The sequence below is a fragment of the Acinonyx jubatus genome, chromosome B1 (genome assembly GCF_027475565.1).
Source record: "Acinonyx jubatus isolate Ajub_Pintada_27869175 chromosome B1, VMU_Ajub_asm_v1.0, whole genome shotgun sequence".
Classification (NCBI taxonomy): Eukaryota; Metazoa; Chordata; class Mammalia; order Carnivora; family Felidae; genus Acinonyx; species Acinonyx jubatus.
This window is the reverse complement of record NC_069382.1, coordinates 20,160,113-20,180,099: the sequence shown is the minus strand read 5'-3', so window position 1 is coordinate 20,180,099 and position 19,987 is coordinate 20,160,113. Positions and strand designations below refer to the sequence as shown.

Here is a 19,987-nt window from a genome sequence, read left to right as displayed (position 1 = left end):
CAACGTGCCATGCCAAAAGAAAATTAAAAAAAGAAATACTCTAACCCACAGTCCCTTGAGCATCCTGAGGAATGAATGTGTGGGCAACCCAGTCCTCGTTTCTCTCACTTCTGTAAGAGCCAGTGCCATCATCTAGAACTTAAGGTATAGGGATAATGATTTCAGGGGAAACTGGAGGATATAAGAAACGGACTGAATTCCCCAGCCCAGAGTCAGACAAGCAGAATTCAGAACCTGAGGCCACTGGGCCCCTCATCTGTCCTTCCTTAATCTCTATTAGCTGTGGCAGGAACACCGTCCTCTGGGCTGTAAGGACAGGTGAGGGTGCCAGTGCCCTCAGTGACCCGGGCCTCCCAGAGGCCCTGCTGTGCTGGAGAACTGTTCCAGTGACTGAGTACAGGCTTTGGGGCTCCTCCAGAGACACAGCAAATTGTTCACAAGGTTTTGTTTTTTTTAAAAATGTTGATTTGTTTTTGAGAGGGCAAGCCAGGGAGGGGCAGAGGGAGGGGGACGGAGGATCCAAAGCAGGGTCCGTGCTGCAAGCACTGAGCCCCGATGGTGCTGCCGCAGGGCTTGAACTCAGGAACCGTGCGATCGCCGACCTGAGCCGAAGTCGGAGGCTCAGCTGACTGAGCCACTCAGGTGCCCCTGCTCTCAGGTTTTAAAACTGCTCTTAACCTAAGGAAACCTGTCTCCTTCCCTGCTTCCTTATTGGGGTAATTCATGGGCCTGATTTGGGCTTCAACTAATACCTTTTTGTTGCCTTTAAGGAGATGGGAAGTAAAATCTTTTTTTACAAGAAAGGAAAAGCATTGAAGAGTAGCTTTCTCTATGCGTAAAGACTCAGTATCTGAGTATACTGTCAGTCCCCTCTCTGTGCCCGTAGAATGTAAACATTCTTCAAGCACTCTTACCTTGTTTCTCCAGAAAAAACAAACCTCTGTCTTTCCCTTCGCAGAGAAAGGAGAACTCTTTGTACCTTCTCCCAGTTACTTCGATGTTGTCTACCTGAACCCGGACAGGCAGGCTGTGGTTCCTTGTCGAGTGACTGTCCCCTCGGCCAGAGTCACCCTCCACAGGGAGTTCCCTGCCAAGGAAATCCCAGCCAATGGGACAGACATTGTTTACGACACGAAGAGGGGCTTTGTGTATCTGCAACCTCATTCCGACCACCAGGGGGTGGTCTACTGCAAGGCGGAGGCTGGGGGCAAGTCTCAGATCTCAGTCAAGTACCAACTACTGTATGTGGAAGGTAAGCCTGCCCTAGACTTCAGTCTCTTCCAGCTGGCCCGTCTCAGGCACTGCTCTTCCAAACTATGGATGGAAATCAGGAGGCACAGAATGCTGTTTTTAAAGGCTCCTCTACCGCACTGCCGTTTCTACAACTGCCTGTGACCCTGAGCTAACACCCCTTGACTCCCTTCACCCATTGCTCGCTCTAGAACGACGTCTGTGTGATGTACCAGCAATTCTCCCGTTCTTCCAGCCTCTGAGAACGTCTTCTGCGATGAGAGCATCCTCTTTGTTGGGACCCAGATCTGTGGCTTCCTAAGGGCGCCATCCCTCGCCAGCTCAAGGTCAAGCTCTTCTTGTGTCTGTTCCCCCTTCCTCACCCTCGTTCTCTCGTTTGCTGTTAGGAACCTCTGCTCCTCTGAGTCTCGTGGCTCCACCAGCTTTTTCTTCTCCCTTCCATTCATTCCCCTCATTTGCTCATTGTCCTCCTTGTCACTGGGTGACGTCGACATCCACTTGGAGCGCCTCCACCTAGTTCACTGACTGCCTCGACCCTCCACCTCAGGCACCCCTCCCTCCCTCAGCCGCACCGTCAGCCTGCCCACAGCTACACCTGCTCCGACTTGAGAATCACTCACTGAGTCAGACACCAACTTGATGAATGACCTCATCCCTGCCCAGATTGTTGCTCAGTGTTCATTGACTCCTGTGTGTGTGTCCTCATCTTTGCCGCCCACCCCTGCATTCCCCTCTGCTCTCCCGCCCTCCCCACCCACCCTGCTTGGGGTCCAGGACTCGACATGGCTAGGCTCTCTGCCTGTGCCCTCAACTCTTTGCCCGCCTGTTGTCCTCCCACTGTCCAGGGAAATACCTCCCTAGAGCACATACTTGTATCCTTTCTCCATGCCGAGGGCTCCTGGAAAATCCCATGGATGTGTAAATTCAGTCTCTTCCGATTGGCCTAACTCCCCACTTCTTGAAGGGATTGGAGTATGCTCAAATCTCTCCACTAAACATTGAACTGTTTTTAACCTGATCATTTTAATGTTTATTTTTGAGACAGAGAAACAGAGTACAAGCAGAGGAGGGGCAGAGGGGCAGAGAGAGAGAGGGAGACATAGAATCCCGAAGCAGGCTCTGAGCTGTCAGCACAGAACCTGACGCTGGGCTCGAACTCACGAACCGTGAGGTCATGACCTGAGCCGAAGTCGGACGCTTAACTGAGTGAGCCACCCAGGTACCCCTGGGTTCCCACTTTTCTTAGAACTCTAGTCAGAATCTTCCATGTGGGCTGAGGTGCCCTCGGCCCTCTGCCCTGCTCCACAGCCTGCCTGGCCTTGGTCTACCTCACAGCCGAAGCTCACACAGTGATTCCCCCGGTGACTTCCTGCTTCTCCCTCCATGCCTGGCAAGCTCACCCTTCAGGTTTTAGTTCAAACATTGTTCCCTCAAGGAAGCCATTCTTGCTTTTCAGGCTACTCTGAACTTGCAGAACATGCTGGTCTTCTTCATAGTACAACCCAAGTTGAACATTAACTATCCAACTGTTTAGTGTCTGCCTCCTTCAGACCATGAAGAGAGGTCCCCAAGGGCTCAGAGACCATGTCTGTGCTGTTCGCTGCTGTAGCCCCTGCTCGTAGCCCATGGGCTTGCTCAAGGCCGCCATCAAAATTATTTAAGTGAACTGACCCCAGTGTTTCTAAAATGCTGTCAAGTAAAGCAAGCAGATGGCAGTAGTTGTACCTTTCCTCCAAACATCCTTTTTCGTTAGATTCAGACTTGCTCCGTTTCCTTCTGAGGATGAACAGCCACACACCTGTCTGGTCCTTTTCACTCCTTCAGCTGCCCTCCTTCCCGCCAGCCTTCTCTATGTTCTGCTCACTCTGTCCCCAAGCACCTTCTTCTCCCTCAACTTTTTTATTCCCCTTCTTATTCCCACAACTTTTAGCCGCCTCCTTTAACATAAATGTAATGGCTGGGCCTGTGGGTTCTGGATGAGCACCCCATTCTGGACTGCCAGTGTGGAGAGGAGGCTTCACCGGAAACCAGAAGTGATGGGATAGTCTAGGCCTGAAGCCGGCTGGGAAGCTGGAAGGAAGGCAGACATGTTACAGCTCAGTTCCAAGAACAGAATATGCCTCGAGGTTTGTCTTCAACATCATACCCGTGGATTCTGTCTCACTTGCTCTGTCTCCTGTTTCCTTCCAGTTCCCAGAGGCCCTCCGTCAACAACCATCTTGGCATCCTCAAACAAAGTGAGGAGTGGGGATGACATCAGCGTCCTCTGTACCGTCCTGGGGGAACCTGATGTCGAGGTGGAATTCAGGTGGATCTATCCAGGACAGAAGGTAAGGGCTGTGCCCCTTCTCAGCCAGCTCAGTAAATTTAGTTTTGTCCTCCAACCCACCCCCAGGTGAAGAGATCATAACTTAACGAGTGTGAGCAGTGTGTGAAACTGTATCAGGGGCCAGGTTTTACTTGTTTTCTAAGCTATTCCAGTAATATTTACAAGTGGCTATTTTAAAGGACAGGAAAAAAAAGTGGGTTCCATTAGGCAGTTCAGTGTACCTTCTTTATATGTTATTTTTCTTCATAACCCTTAAGCAGGGACAGAGCCTGAAAGAGAAAGGAGGGGCTCCCTCTTTCTCCACCCCCATTTCTGGGTCAATTGGAGGCCAACTCGTCTCCCTCAGAGTGTGCTCCCTATACGAGCTATGCCCCGTGGTGAGCACATCCACCAAGTGGGCATATAAACCTAGGCCCTGGCAAAAAGGTGCCGTGAGGCCAGAGATAATTTTAAAATAGACTTTCCATAAGAGCAACACCCGCACATTTAGCCTCCGTGCCCGTTTTGCTTGCTAAAATAAACAGCTTTGCTACCAACATGGAATAATTCCTTCATTGCCAGAGAAGATTTGGCCTCCTAAGACATACTCAGTAGCCAATACACTTCTGGCTCAGGGGCTGTGATTGGTGGAAAATAAGTCTCCCTGGAGAAAAAATATTTTCCTGGTAGTAGGTACTTGTTTTTAAAAAGTGTGGTCACACTTTGAAGATATCTATGATTTTCAATGGAAGTGTGTTTTTGTTTTTGTTTTTTAATGAGCAGAAAGTGTATTTATTAATACTGGTGATATTACAATCCTGTTCAGCAAATCCAAAACACACAACATTCGGCTCACCATAGTTGGGTGCAGCTTCTCCAAAGTGACCATCTCACTTTCTAGAAATAGGGAGTTAGATCATCCAGGGCATCATGGCATCCATTCTTGGTACAACTTTGCTCCCACTGGAGTCCTTTGGCCTGGCTGTTTCTACTTCTCCCTTCACCAAATCTGAACAATGGGGAGCTCTCATTTACTTACACAGTGAGTGCGTCAGGCTTTTCTGGCTTTAAATTTTTTTTTTAATTTTTATTAAAAAATTTTTTTTTAACATTTTTGTTCATTTTTGAGACAGAGAGAGACCGAGCATGAGTGGGGGAGGGGCAGAGAGAGAGGGAGACACAGCATCCGAAGCAGGCTCCAGGCTCTGAGCCGTCAGCACAGAGCCCGATGTGGGGCTCGAACTCACAGACTGTGAGATCATGACCTGAGCTGAAGTTGGACGCTTAACCGACTGAGCCACCCAGGTGCCCCATCTGGCTTTAAATTCTATAGTCCCAGAACTATTGAGTGGGCAATGTGAAGGGGGGAGCAGCAGAAATTTTTATCCATGTTTCTTGCCTAGTACCAGTTCTATGTTCTTGGGGTTCCAAAAGAATTTAAGTGGAAACTTAGGAGCAAAATGAGCATTCCAAACAGTGTAGTGTTTGCATATACTGTAAAAGCTCCCCTGTGCTGTATGTACCGAATAGTCTTTTAGGTGTTTGGGCAAGAACCTCCCCCCCCCCCCCACCCAGTGGTGTGGGGTGAATGGGACCTGTTTACAGCAGCCTATTGCTTGTGCTGCAGCGCTTGGGGGTGTTGTTCAACAGGATGAAAGGCCTGTGACGATTCAAGACACTTGGCGGCTGATCCACAGAGGACTGGGGCACACCACAAGAATCTCCCAGAGCATCCTGACAATTGAAGACGTTGCAACCACTGATGTAGGGTATTACATTTGCACTGCTCGGAATCTCCAAGGGGAGACTACAGTAGCGACCACTGTTGAGTTTTCCTGACTTGGAAAATGAGGTATAATGAATTGAGGGCAAGTTCATTTGTGCACATGGCCGGCTTTGGGGTTCTGGTGACTCCTGCTTTGCCGGAGGCTGCCGTTCGGTGCCAAACCCCGCCCCCTGCCCCGTGAGTCAGACCCAGAAGTCCAAACTCAAAGGAAGTCATTCGGCCTAATAGTGTTAACTCCTGACAGAAAGCATGTATTTTGATTGCTTACCTATGTATCTGCATTTCTACTTTTTATAATAAAAAAGCATAGATGTTAACTTTGTATACTCATTTCTATTCAATGGGCAGGTTTTGGTACAAAATGGGCTAAGTGTTCGGTTTTTTGGTTGAAGGATTTGTTGGGGGCACTGCTTGGGTCAATACCAAAGATTCTATTCCATAATACAGGAGATCTAAAAATTAAGTGATATGTGGTTCAACTATATATTCAAAATGATGTGAAGGTATCAAAAACTGAGGCAAACGTGCCCTTTTTTAGGCTGCTGCACTCCAAAGTACTAGCTCTCGATGAGTCATTAAGAACCAAACATGTGTTTTTAGAACTTTAACTTTCCATATAGATTTCTGATTCAAGGAAGATTCAGCTTCATTTAGGCTTTTTTACTACCTCCAAAAATATTTGCACTGTGGCTGTTCTCATTTTCTTACCTGATACAGCAGAAATTGTTTAAGTCAGTTGCGGTTTCTCCAGTACCCATAGCTGGGAATTCAGAGAAGCTTACCTGTGAGTCTAGCTCTGTGAGCCAGATTTCAGCCCATGACCAACTGGGTGGTTGCACTGGAAACCCCTGGGGACACAGCTGAAGAGGAGACGAACGGTCACCGGTACCTTGAGAAGGGCTGAAAACTGGGTGACGCTTCGGAGGGTGGAGTAGGTCAGACGTCGCAATCCTTATGTTGAATATTCCAGCATTATTTATTTGATCAAAGTAAAATACACTTTCCATCGCTACAAACTGAGCACAACTACGGTTTACACATCCTTATTTTTATGACGTGCCAACGTTTTCCGTCCTACGTGAGAAACATTTGGTTTGAGAAAAAAAAAATCTTAAAGTTCTGTTTTGTTTCCTATCTTCTCTCCTATTGTCTCCCATTCTCTGAAGACATTTTGTATTAATTGTGTAAGATTGATTTCCCCAGACACCTAAATGGTATGGAGGATAGCAGGGAACAGCACAAGAGTTACCATGCCTAGGAGATGGATGGCAAACCCAACTTTGGCTAATGGCATTGAAAACAACGCAGAAGGGCAAGCAGAGAGCTATTCCTGGAGGTGGCAGTGAGCCTAAATTCCCATTTATCAGAGGCAAACACGGAAGGTAACATACATAATACACTGCTGGAGGTTAAGGGCTTCAGACACAATCACTAATAAAAACAAGCATGCATCGTGAATATCAGCTTGCTATGCAGCGTCCATGTAGATGACGACTCAAATATCCACCTCTAGTATCCTGAATCTGTTCTTACACTACAGGAGTTACTTGTACAGCCACTGGACGTCAGCAACGCGGGTTAGTAAATACTGACATGCAGGGACAGGGAGATAAAGCCACAGTTCTTCCTTCTACTTCCCCCCAAAGTATCAGAATTGGGGGAGGTAATAAGCTTTGAAGAGAAATTGAATTGCAGCTTGGAGGGCGTTGTACACATCACATCTTCCACCCACTGACTGACCATTCTGCTACCTCAAGGACAGAGAAGGATTCCTCCAAGAGGACACAGAAGCTTAGCACTATCTTTCCAGAATGCATTAAGTGCATCATTGCCCTACACCAGCTGCTCCTACTTAGCCATAAGCACTGAATCCTACCTTACTCCGTTCTACTAGCTAATGCCTTATTCTTCATTCTCTTTAGGGTTTCCCAACATTTTTACTGTCACATCCAGGCCTTGGTTTGTTTGGAAAGTGGTTTTGGCACCTTGATGATGAGCTGGCTCTGGGAAACCTATTCCTTGTCCCAGAGAAGAGTAGGTAGGAGGTAGAAGGTTTGCTTTTGTGGCTCTGGTGAGGGGTGGGGAGTTGGGGGGGGGGGAAGGGTGTGTGTGGAGAAGAGGCAGAGGGCAGAAATGAAGACAACGGGAGAGCCAACAATCTGTGGGGATAGCTCAGGTCAAGGTAAAAATAAGGCAGAAGCAAACCCACTGGTCCTGCCCCTTTTCTTTATACAGATTTTTAGAAAAATTAGGGTCTTATATTTGCTCATAGCCTGAGAAAATAGATTGTAGTATAATGTTAGGTTTACAGAGGGAAGTTAAAAACCTACAGAAAAAAATCTAGCTAGTTTGAACTGACGTGGCTGAACACTGAGAGACTGCCAGCAAGTTATCGCAGAAGGACAGAGCTGTACGGACATGGACGAGTCCCAGCTCGTCGTGTCATTACCGCTCCCCACTGTCAAGGGCTGAGCCAAGTTGGTGGTAGAGAGTCTTAATTCAAGCAACTACTGCTCCTCCCTCTATGGCTTTTGCGGAAGTGCATACATGGACTAGCATTCGGTTAGTACATACCCAGCTGTGTGGGGCACCTGCCTTCCAGGACACAGCAAAGGAGGCGGCATCAGACACGGGACAGTCTGCCGCATCCATTCCACTCACACATCCCCAGTCAGACCAAAACACAAATCCCAAGAAGGTGTCCGCGGTGAAGAACATTATAAAGGTTATACATCTTTATCTTAACAGGCCCCTGAGAGTTTTCTTTCCGCCTTATGCTTAGGTGAAAAAGGCAACAAACAAGACCCTCTTGTTCTTTAAGTGCTTTGTGCAACAGCGTCCGTCCATGCGGATCCGTTCTGAGGTCTTTGGCGAGGGGGCTCTTGGACGGGGTCCAAGTCTTCCTCCAGAGTGTTCCAGTCTCAGAAGGAGCCTCGGGGGCGGCGACTCTCCAGTTCCAGCGTGGTTACTACACGTCCGCTACTGTAGCTCTCACTCCGTCGAGCGTGGTTAGGGTCAGTCCCGCACACCTGTTACAGATGCTTTCCGACAGTCTCCCAGCTTCCAGAAGGCGTCATCTGGGTGAGATGCTGGGGCTGGGGCAGGAGCCGGAGTTCCTCGGTGGCTGGAAGGGGATGGCGGCGGACGTGGGGGACCTCTTAGGGCTGCACAGGTCCCCGTTGTGCAGCTTCCACAGCAGCTCCTCGTTCTCCATGGACAGTCTCTTGTTGACTTTGGACTCCTTCTCCAGGGACTCCTGCAGAACTGCCTGCTCAGTGGAAAGTTGCCTTGAAGACAAAAAAAAAGAGCCACAAACCATGTGAATCTAAGTTAAAAGTAACTTGAAAAAATTCTTACTATTTAAAAAAAAACGTTTACTTTTGAGAGAGAGAGAATGCAAGTGGGGGAGGGGCAGAAAGAGAGGGAGAGAGAGAATCCCAAGCAGGCTCCATGCTGTCAGTGCAGAGCCTGATGTGGGGCTTGAACTCACAAACCATGAGAGCGTGGCCTGAGCCGAAGTCAGACACTCAACCGACTGAGCCACCCAGGTGCCCTGAAAAAATTCTTACCATTTGAGCCCCCCAAACAATCCCTTTGAAACAAAAGGGAATCCTGCACAGAGCTGCAAGGTGTGGGGGCTTTGGCTGGTGGAGAAACGCTGGGCACGTGAGCCAAAGGAAGAGCACGTTTGGGGGCGAGTTGATAGTCGGCTAGGATAGTCTCCATGTCTTAGGACTGTCTTCTGTCCTAAGACAGAAGGGTCCCCCAAGGGTCTCGGGGACGGCTTGCCTATTTAGGGGACAAGCCATTCAGTCAACACCACTGTGGTAAAAGCATGCATGGCTCCAATCCTATTTTCCACATGGAAATCAGTACCTGTTTAGCCACACACTTCAACCCCATTTCCAGAGGTACATGGGTGGAGTGCGGTAACAACGTAACACTGGACGTGGGAGCTCAGGAACAGTAGGGAACAGTAGGGCCATTTTTACCTTGAAATTGCCATGTGCTTGTCCATCCGAGCTTTCAATTCCTCATTCTCCTGCTGGAATCGCTTCAGTTTGTCAACCAATGCTGTGTTGTTGTCCACCTTGGTGTAAACGAGAATGCCAACATTTTTACATTAAAAATAAAGCCCCTCACTCCCTGAGGCACGTTCCAGACACCAGCACAGAGATTTCATTAAGGTAAGTTTGAAGATCTACTAACATATCTGTACACTGACATGCTGTGAAAAGATTCTAAGGCAGCCAACACAAAGCACCTGGATATGTATTTTTAAAAATTGTAAGCTAGGCCGCGTGAAAACTGACAGACCCATGGGTAACTGGTTTGTCCTAGGTCATACTGTTTTTAGAATTGCCCCCCAGAGAATTGGTGCCCTGCCCTGGGCAACACTGGGGGTTGTGCCTCTTTCATAAGTTTCCAGGTGGTGAAATGAAAACAGCAGCCAGCCTGCCTGGGTCTATCAAGGGCACTACAGTTTCCTACAGCCAATTTAGGAGAAGACAAAAAATCCCCATGTTCGATGAAAACTCCTAGTAAGCCTACAGTTCACAATTCTTGGCAGTGTTTTCTATGGCCTTAAATGTGGTTTCCAATCTCTCTCTGGCATTTACCTCTGTAAGTCACAAGGCTCTGTAGAGCATCAGTTGAGAGAAGGGACACTAGAGAAAGCCTCCCTCCTCAGTTCAGTTGGAGATATTTTGTTCTCCTGCTGGCCTGGCCTGGGCTAAACTTGCAAGGAAAAGGAATTGATCAGTGAAGATATTAAAGCATAAAATCCCAGAAGCCATTTAATCACTTAACGTGATGATGAGCTGATCACATCCCATTTACTTTCGAAAGGTAAGATTTGATTACTTGCTTAGGAGGTGAGATCACAGCTCTGTCAGAATTAATTCTAATCCCTGTCTTTGTAGTGCATGACTAATCTACTCTGATTATGACTTCTTGGTTGGGAATCCTATTGTCCTTAACGTTTCCTATTACCCAGATCAACAGCGAGGACAAGCCAGTCAGGTGGAATTTCAAAAAAAAAAAAAAAAAAAATGAGACTAGATTCTTTTAAGAAAAAGAGAACCTTGGAATTTCCAGTAATTATAAAGGATTTCAAGATAAAACATGAGGTGGGAAAATCTCGAATTAGAGACTGGGCCATGACTGGCCTGATGAGATGATCGCATCCAATTCCTCATTTTATTTATTTTAAAATTTGTTTTTAGTGTTTATTTTTTAGTGAGAGTCAGAGCACAAGCAGGAGAGGGGCTGAGAGAGAGGGAGACACAGAATGGGAAGCAGGCTTCAGGCTCTGAGCTGTCAGCATAGAGCCTGACGCAGGTCTCCAACTCATGAACCATGAGATCATGACCTGAGCCGAAGTTGGATACTTAACCATCTGAGCCATTCAGGCACCCCAATTCCCTCATTTTAAAGGAGAGGGTTTGGAGAGTGTGATGCTAAGTGAAATAAGTCATACAGAGAAAGACAGATACCATATGTTTTCACTCTTATGTGGATCCTGAGAAGCTTAACAGAAGACCATGCGGGAGGGGTGGGGGGGACAAAAAAGAGGTTAGAGAGGGAGGGAGCCAAAACATAAGAGACTCTCAAAAACTGAGAACAAACTGAGGGTTGATGAGGGGGTGGGAGGGAGGGGAGGGTGGGTGATGGGTATTGAGGAGGGCACATGTTGGGATGAACATTGGGTGTTGTGTGGAAACCAATTTGACAAATTTCATGTTTAAATAAATAAAGGAAGGAAGGAAGGAAGGAAGGAAGGAAGGAAGGAAGGAAGGAAGGAAGGAAGGAGAGGAAACTAGCCATGGGGGCGTCACACAGCTAACCACCGGCAGAATTCGTTCTCATAATGAAGCTTTCCTATTGACAAAGCCTCCTTGTTTTCTGAGAGTCTTATTTTCTACAGAGGTTTGGAGCTTACAAACATACCTCATTTTATTGTATTTCACTTCTTTGTGCTTTGCAGAAACTGTGTTTTTTTTTTTTTTAATACAAATTGAAGGTGTGTGGCGACCCGTGTCGAGCAAGTCTATTGGTGCCATTTGTCCAACAGCGTTTACTCATTTTAATGTCTCTGTGTCATATTTTGGTAATTCTGGGAATATTTCTAACTTTTTCAATATTATCACATTTGCTATGGTGACCTGTGATTACAACTCACTGGAAGCTTAAATGGTTAGCATGTTTTTAATTAAGGTCTGTGCACTTTTTTTTTCTTTTTTTTAAGATACAACACTATTGCACATGAATAGACTTTTCTATGCACCGGGAAACCAAAAAGTTGAATTGAGTCACTTTATTGCAATATTGGCATTGTGGTGGTCTGAAACTGAACCCATGCTATCTTTGAGGTATGCCTGTAAATAAAGTAACCCTGGGTTTACTTGTTCTATTAACTCATTCTTCTGCATATGTGTAGGCAATGCTAACTAATACCATGATCCCTCTTGTGCATGGCAAGAAACAAAAATATTTACAGCTCAACAAAAATTAAAATGTGCTGGTAATTTTACAGTAGAGGCTGTTTTTCATGTATATGGTATTTTGACAAGTTCTGATGCATGGTAGCATATGGGGCAACAAATTATTAACAGGGTTATCTGCACCATCGATGACTGCCAGATTAGCTGAGTTATCAGGCTTGACACAACAGGGTGACCTTTGGCAGGAACTGGTATAAATACTAGGTTAGCCCTGTTAATAATCCCTAAGAGATCTTTTTTCCTTCCTTTAAAAAAAAACAAAAACAAAAAAACAAAAAAGCAACCTTGAGACACCTGGGTGGCTCAGTCGATTAAGCGTCTGACTTCAGCTCAGGTCATGATCTCCCGGTCAGTAAGTTCGAGCCCCACATCGGGCTCTGTGCTGACAGCTCAGAGCCTGGAGTCTGCTTTGGATTCTGTCTCCCTCTCTCTCTGCCCTTCCCCTGCTCACACTCTGTCTCTCTCAGAACTAAACATTAAAATTTTTTAAAATCCATAAAAGGGAAGGGAAGGGAAAGGAAGGGAAAGGGAAGGGAAGGGAAGGGAAGGGAAGGGAAGGAAGGGAAGGGAAGGGAAGGAAAGGGAAGGGAAGGGAAGGGAAGGGAAGGAAAGGGAAGGGAAGGAAGGGAAGGGAAGGAAAGGGAAGGAAGGGAAGGGAAGGGAAGGGAAGGGAAGGAAGGGAAGGGAAGGGAAGGGAAGGGAAAGGAAGGGAAGGGAAGGGAAGGGAAGGGAAGGAAGGGAAGGGAAGGGAAGGGAAGGAAGGGAAGGGAAGGGAAGGGAAGGGAAGGGAAGGGAAGGGAAGGGAAGGGAAGGGAAGGAAAGGGAAAGGGAAGGGAAGGGAAGGGAAGGGAAGGGAAGGGAAGGAAGGGAAGGGAAGGGAAGGAAGGGAAGGGAAGGGAAGGGAAGAAGGGAAGGGAAAAAAGAAAGAAAAATTAAAAAAACATAAAACTGCCTAGCAATTCAAAATGCCCGTAGATCCAGACGGGGGCTCCGCCCTCAACTCCCTCAATAGAGATGTAATGATGTCTCTATAAGAAAACTGAACCAAACACCAAAACCCAAATGAACAAAAAAACAAACAAAGAGTGACCTCCAGGCTCCCTACTGTCCAGAGCTGGTTTGGGCACTCACTCACTCAACAATGAGTCACTTATAACTAGGGGACAAGGGACAAGCACAGTGAGGCAGCTGGGATAGTCAAGAGCAAAGTACACAACGGCTGGGACCACGTAAGCTGCCTTGCCAAACCCTGCCCCCTTGGTGAGACTCCTGGCCACCAGCCACTGAGCTCCAGGGCTGGGCACACCGCTCACACACGGCCTCGTGGCTGTGGACTCGTCACTGGCTAACATAAGGGCTCTGTCCTAGAGGCCACAAGCTAAGCTTCATTCATATTTTTCATAATGCTTGCATTTGTCCAACCGAGTTAATGTCATTAGAGTACAGCTCTTTTATCACATTCTAATTCACGACAAAGATGAAGAATCGAGACAGCAAACTGAATTGCCCTAATGTGATTAACTTACATAGTCATCTGTTTCGGGCATAGGACACCAGCTCAGAGTTGGTGATTATTAAAGTACTGATTTTACGATATTTTAAAATTCTTCTTAGGTGGGTTAAGATTCACAGACCACTTGAAATGGAAGCCTAATTTGTTTGTTGTGCTTTTTCCAAGGACCCAAATTCTGTTTTACATGTTCCTTGCAAAAAAAAGTTCCAAAAGGAAGCAATACATAAGCCTGGAGCAAACACACAGAAGGAAATGTACCTTCTTGTACCTTGTGCACATTTCCAAGTATCTGTAAGTAGCAGTTAAAACCACTCCACAGTTGTAGTTCAGAGCCCAGTTCCTATTCCACAGACATTGTTCTATTGGGTCAAACTCTGAAAGAAACATACCAGTTTCTCCATTTTCATTAACTTGACGTCCTGCTGATGCAGTTTTTCATTCTTGATCTCCAGCACGGCTTTCAGGCTTTCTAACTCTTGCTCCAGGTACATGATCTGAGGGTTCTTCTGGAATAGACACAGCAGAGCACAGCTTTGACTCATCACATAACACAAGGTGTTCAAATTCTTAACCCAGTCTTTGATGAGATTTAGAACCTGAGCAAACAGGCAGCAAGAGATTTCTACCTTCTTACAGCTGCTTCACAGAAAGGTAAAAAGAAAAGTTAAGAGAACTACAAGCCCAAAGTCTTCGGTTCTAAGAACATAAGAAAACGTTTCACCTTTGAAAATCTCACTCATTTATCAAGAATTCACTTATCAGGAACTTAAGATCGAAAAATATTTTACTGGAAGAGGAAAAAAAAAAACATTGCTTATAATACAAAACGACTGTCAATAGGGATGAGGCCATTACAAGCCCTTTCCTGGTGTTTGGAGGGAAAAAAGGCAACAGCTGTTCTCTCAACAAAGTTAGTCAACTGATCAGGAATAAAAAGGCAGTATATTTATAGTGCTCTCTGGAAAACGACAAAATAACCATAATGTTCTGAGTCTTTTGGATTTTTATTATGATGGGATTATACCCGCCTGGCCATACTTCTCTTTTACACTTTTTGTCTATTTTAATATGCACCATTAAAATGCTGTCCAAGATGGGTGGCTCAGTTGATTGAGTGTCTGACTTTGGCTCAGTTCATGAGTTCGAGTCCTGAATTGGGCTTGTCGCTGACCGTGTGGAGCCTGCTTGGAATTCTCCCTCTCTCCCCCTCTCTCCGCCCCCCCCCCCCCCGCTTTCTCTCTCTCCCTCCTTCTCTCTCTCTCTCTCTCTCAAAATAAATAAATAAACTTTAAAAAATAAAATAAAATGCTGTCCGAGGTAAAAAAGGGGAGATGTTCTCTTAGACCACACCACTAAGGTGGAATCCTGGCTCCTTGCTTTATTTCTGGACATCCAAGTGAACCATCCAAAATGTCTGATACGAACAAACAATGCAAGATCTACTGATCACATGTTGAATGAGGGGCTTTCTTAGACAAGCATCAGTGGTGTCGATCATCCAAACTATCCTTCTGGGCAGTGGTTAATGCTCTGGACCAATCCTTAGGGAAGACCAGGTAATGAATCTTCAGGGATTACCTATTCAAACACTTCACCACACAGGAGACTGTGAGTTCCACAACCCAGGCAACCCGTTCTGGGAATGTGCCAGAGCCAAAAAGTTCCCGGGGCGGGGATCACACCCAGGTCTGTATCACTAGAGCTCTTTCCAAAATTTCCTAAGTCTCATACACTGTCATCCTTTTACATATGAGGTTTTTTTTTTGTTTTTGTTTTTGTTTTTTTGGTTTTGGTTTTTTTTTTTTTTTTTTTTTTTTTTTTGCCCTGAAGATAGAAAATCCTATCTTTTGTTAAAAGGAAACAGTGTAATTTACTCTGTCATTTTTTAATTTATTTTTTTATGTTTCTTTATTTTGAAAAAGAAAAAAAGAGCATGATCGGGGAAGAGGCAGAGAGAGAGAGAGACACAGAGAGTATCCCAAGCAGGTTCTGTGCTGTCAGTGCAGAGCCTGATGTGGGGCTTGAACTCACCAACCAGGAGATCATGACCTGAGCTGAAATCAAGAGTCAAAAGCTTGGTGAGCCACCCAGGTGTCCCTACTTTGTCGATTTTTAAAAATTAGAGCATCTAGAGCCCTGCTCCCACTTCTCTGCCCGCCTGTCCCTTTCTCAAATGTGCTCTCCCACAACAGCAGGGAGGCAGGAGATAACCCCGCTTTCCTCAATCTGCTTCCATTAGTTTTCAAAAGCTGCTGCACTTCCAGGAAGCTCTTTAAAAATCTGCTCCTGGAACCCTGTGTAAGGTTTACAGCCTGCATTTAAGTCTAGATTTTTTGTTGTGTTTTGTTTTAAATCATTGCTTTGTCCAAGAATCTTCCAGAATAAATAGCTTTGAAGTTGCATTGAATATGACCTCATCTAATTGCATTCAAATGTCTAAGAGGGTACCCAGAGACATCAGCAAAAGAGTTCACTGAGAGACCCACACACGTGTGCTTCTTGAGCCGGCAGATTCTAAGTGGGAAATAACTTTTCCTGCAGCCCCGTGCACACGTGTATGGAATGAAAACGGTGGCACTGAAGACAGAAACAGGAAACATTTTTTAAATTCTCAAAAGTAGGATGGGGGCAGGGGAGTAGGGATACAAGTTCCAAGAGAAAGCTGAGCTTACAAGATAAATCTGTACTTTTCGAAAGGGAGGATTACCCCTATGGCCCACTGCTGAGACATAACAAGGCAAAGGATGAAATGCCTGTATGATTACAATATGCATCAACCTTGACAACATAAGCTGAGCGAAAGAAGCCAGACACAAAAGGCCACACACACGATTCCATTTATATGAACCTCCAGAGTAGGAAACTCCATGGAGACAGAAAGAAGTCTGGGGTTTCCCTAGGGCTGGGGGGTTTCGGGGGTGGGGGGAGGAAGGTGAAATGACTGCGAACGGGCACAGGGTTTCTTTTTGAGGAGACAAAATGTTCTGTAATTAGATAATGGTGACCAATGCACAACTTGCAAATCACTGAACTGTACATTGAAAAGGGTATTAAATTTTTTTTTTTTTAAAGGGGGCACCTGGGTGGCTCAGTGGGTTGAGCGCTGACTGGCTCACATCATGATCTCACGGTTCATGAGTTTGAACTCCGCATCAGGCTCTGTGTTGACAGCTCAGAGCCTGGAGCCTGCTTCGGATCTTGTCTCTGTCTCTCTCTCTGCCCCTCCCCCACTCTGTCTCTCAAAAATATAAAAAAAAAATTAAAAGGGTGAATGTCGTGGTATGTCGATTATATCTCAGGCTACCAGTTAGTTTAAAAACAAACAAACAAAGGGTAGTCCTCACATGAAACCCTGACGCTCACTGACAGTTGTCCTGTCTTCCTGAAGTTATTAGTGACTGCTTGCAATCTACTGGGCTTGACCTGTATGTGGTTCGTAGAATTTCTAAAAGGACACCAAGAAACAAGCCAGTTTAAAAATCACTCTGCAATTTGGAGAAGGATTCCAAACCCCTATTATTTCTCTAGCTGCTGAACACTGACTGGACCCTAAAAGGCAGCTGAGCAGAAGGAAACTCAGGAGTGATGGAGAGGCACACACAACTTACTAAGTTTGCTTTCTCTCTTGATATTCTTTTTTGTTCTTCTGATTTCAACTTTTCATTTAAAGCATCATTTTCACTCTTCAGATCACTGATTTGTTTCTAAAACAAACAATGAAATGTGGAACACAAGTTAACAAGCAGACACCAGAAACACAGCAAATGTACACAGAAACATTACCCAAACCACAGGAACCTCAGGAATGAGGACACTTTTGGGGGGCGGGGCTAAGTGAGATTTACTCACCTCTAATGATTCCTGCTTCTCAAAAAGCATATCCTCGAGGGATTTCTTTTCTATTTCATGGCTTTTCTTGATTTCTGGAAAGAAGTAATTTTTTGGAGGCAACGACATCATATAAGATCACTGTATTCTACAGTTGTTAAAGCACGTAGATGTAAGAGTTAATTAAGAAGCAGTATGACTATGTTACTTTATAAGATGTTATTATACAAATTAAACCATCTGTTCTCAGATTAGCCCTATGAAGGGAGCAGGGCAGATATATTTCCATTTTATGACGGAGAGCATGGAGGCCCACAGAAGCCCAGAGGCCTTAGGAAACACAGAGCATCCTTCTCAGGGGAGGGCCTCAAACACTGGCCTGCACACTCCTGCTCTGGAATTTCTCTGCACTTTTCCATTTGCTCTTCATGACCCAAACAGAAGTCTAAAACTAAACCCATTTCAGGGGCACCTGGGTGGCTCAGTCGGTTGAGTGTCCAACTTCAGCTCAGATCACGATCTCGCGGTTCTTGAGTTCAAGCCCCGCATCGGGCTCTGTGCTGACAACTCAGAGCCTGGAGCCTGCTTCAGATTCCATCTCCTTCTCTCTCTGCCCCTCCCCTACTCACACTCTGTATCTCTCTCTCTCAAAAATAAACATTAAAAAAAAAATTAAAACCATTTCTAGCATGAAGGAAGAACGACAACATTTACTAAATGTCTACCCTGGACCACTTTTATATGTTCTCTAACTTCACACGACAACTATTTTTCTGACAAGAAAAACCTCTGCCAAAGGTCAGCCAGCCAGTTCTAACCCCATGCCCACATGCTTCTCTGTGGGAAGCATGGAGCTAAGTGCAACAACTTCTGCGGTACTCTGTGTTCGGGAAGCAATGGCTCCTTCTTCTCCTTCTACTTCAACCCTTCCGCTCATGATGAAACAAGTAAAACAAATTCTTTCTTGATTCAAAAAGCGCCATCTGCATTTCCCAGCATCCTTGTACAACTTGAGTTGGTGAGCGAGGGTGCTCGGCATGGATCCTTTATTGTGGCCAGGATGTAAACGAACACTTTTAACTTCCCAGGACCTCAACTGGTAAAGAACAATTACTACCAAAAAGGCCTTTACATTCTTTCAAATCCATCCTATTTCTTCAAAGGCTGGCATCTGTGACAAACTATTATTAAGGGGAAAAGGGCATCTGCTAACAATGAACAATGCAAAAAGAAAGCAACAACACTCCACACTGAATACCACAGGGTCTTCTCTGGAAAGGAAGTTTATGAATCATTTCCGTTTTAAAACATATCATCCTGTTCCATTAGACCTGATTCTATTTTTTTTTTTTTAAAGCATTCTTGCCTGAAAGGGAGGTTTCATAGGCTTTCTTCAGCAATTCAATTTTCTCTGAGTGGCTAGCTTCAATTTCCAGCTTCGAGGTTTCATGGGCAGCATTTAAGTTGTCAAACTAGAAGAAAAAAAAAAACAAACAAACCCAAACAATACTTTACCAGTAAAGTTAAAAGCCTTAAGTTGAATAGTATGCAGCAACGTTAGGAGATTTGACTCATAAGCTTGCATTCAAGTTACAGGGCTGCCCAACACATGAAAAGAACCACCCGACTTGGGGACTTGGGTCTGCCACTCCCAATTCTCCACTCTGTTTTTACCCCCCACCCCCCCCAACCCCGCCCCAGGGGGGAGTCCAAGCACACAGAGTTCTCCAGGGTTCATGGATGGAAATGGCCAAGTCCATCATAAGGAATGAGGATATATTTCACAGTGATAGGACCACATAAGATCCACGCCTGTCATATCAGCCTTTATGTATCCTCAGTCCCTAGCACATGCCCGGCGTAGGCATTCGGTAAATATTTGCTAAAGGAAAAACTGATTTTAAAGGGGAGCAAGGAAATTGAAGACAAGTTCATGATACAAGGATATGTGAAAAATATGGGTTATTCAATGCCATTTTAAAAAATAAAAAATTCACAATAATTTTTTTGCAGTATAACATCAGAATGCAAAGGGATTACTTCCAGGTAGTAGGGTAAAGGGTGGCTTTTTTGGTTTTTTGTTTTTACTTTTCTTTCTTTTGTCTTCCTTTCTTTCACCCAATATTGCTTTGATCATAAGGGAAAAAATAATTGAAAAACCCCTTTTCACTTATTTAAATAAACAAAGGGAAGTTCAAAGGAAATTCATCATCAAACAACAATCAGAATTCAAATAAACAGCCACGATGGAGAACACGCTCCGGCTCCAAAAGCACAGACCTGCTCTTGCAGTTGGTTTTTGTACTTCTCCGCTTCTTCAATGTAAATGTTCTGGAGCTTTTCACACTCCCCGGTGTAAAATTCTTTAAGCCGATTCTCTAGCTCTGTTAGATCGGTCTGGTGCTGCTGGTTCAGCTTCTGCACAAATCCTTCATAAGCTATTTGCAACTCATTTCTGGCTTTTTCTAATTTCTCACAGGTCGATGAAGCAGTGACTGAAAAGAGATGAAAAAGGGAAAAGATATTTAAACTGCTAAATGTCCTAAAATCCTAACATTCAAGCACAGGTGTGAGGACTCTGGAAACATTAACACAGTACTCACAGTACTCAGTTATCTCTTGACCAGACTTTCAAAGGTAATAGTATAGAAGTGAACAGTAAATAAGAACAAGAGCAAATGGTCGCTGGCAACCCCCCACCCCCAAAACCAACCCAAACCAAAAACAAACAAAAAAAACCCCACACAATCATCTAGCAAGAAGTAACAGAAGTACTTGAGAACCAGGTTTCCAAGGGA

The 19,987-nt window shown here is 45.2% G+C and overlaps 2 protein-coding genes across 10 annotated transcripts in view; one reads left to right on the top strand and one right to left on the bottom strand.

The window, feature by feature from the left end:
* PDGFRL (platelet derived growth factor receptor like) overlaps positions 1–5,662 on the top strand; it is a 69,950-nt gene extending 64,288 nt beyond the window's left edge. The window contains exons 4-6 of one of the 2 annotated variants that reach the window (XM_015086775.3): positions 959–1,252; positions 3,442–3,581; positions 5,210–5,662. In XM_015086775.3, coding sequence (XP_014942261.2) covers positions 959–1,252; positions 3,442–3,581; positions 5,210–5,398 — 623 coding nt within the window. In that variant the 3' untranslated portion in view covers positions 5,399–5,662. Of the gene's footprint in view, positions 1–958; positions 1,253–3,441; positions 3,582–5,186 lie in introns of both variants that reach the window. The other variant, XM_053216344.1, reaches the window with a different exon arrangement.
* MTUS1 (microtubule associated scaffold protein 1) overlaps positions 956–19,987 on the bottom strand; it is a 175,438-nt gene continuing 156,406 nt past the window's right edge. For all 8 annotated transcript variants that reach the window (XM_053216337.1, XM_027077230.2, XM_053216338.1 and 5 more), the window contains 7 exons: positions 19,470–19,684; positions 18,556–18,661; positions 17,211–17,284; positions 16,970–17,065; positions 13,751–13,867; positions 9,338–9,435; positions 956–8,632 (listed from right to left, as the gene is read on the bottom strand). In XM_053216337.1, the coding sequence (XP_053072312.1) occupies positions 8,419–8,632; positions 9,338–9,435; positions 13,751–13,867; positions 16,970–17,065; positions 17,211–17,284; positions 18,556–18,661; positions 19,470–19,684 (920 nt within the window). In that variant the 3' untranslated portion in view covers positions 956–8,418. The remainder of the gene's footprint in view (positions 8,633–9,337; positions 9,436–13,750; positions 13,868–16,969; positions 17,066–17,210; positions 17,285–18,555; positions 18,662–19,469; positions 19,685–19,987) is intronic.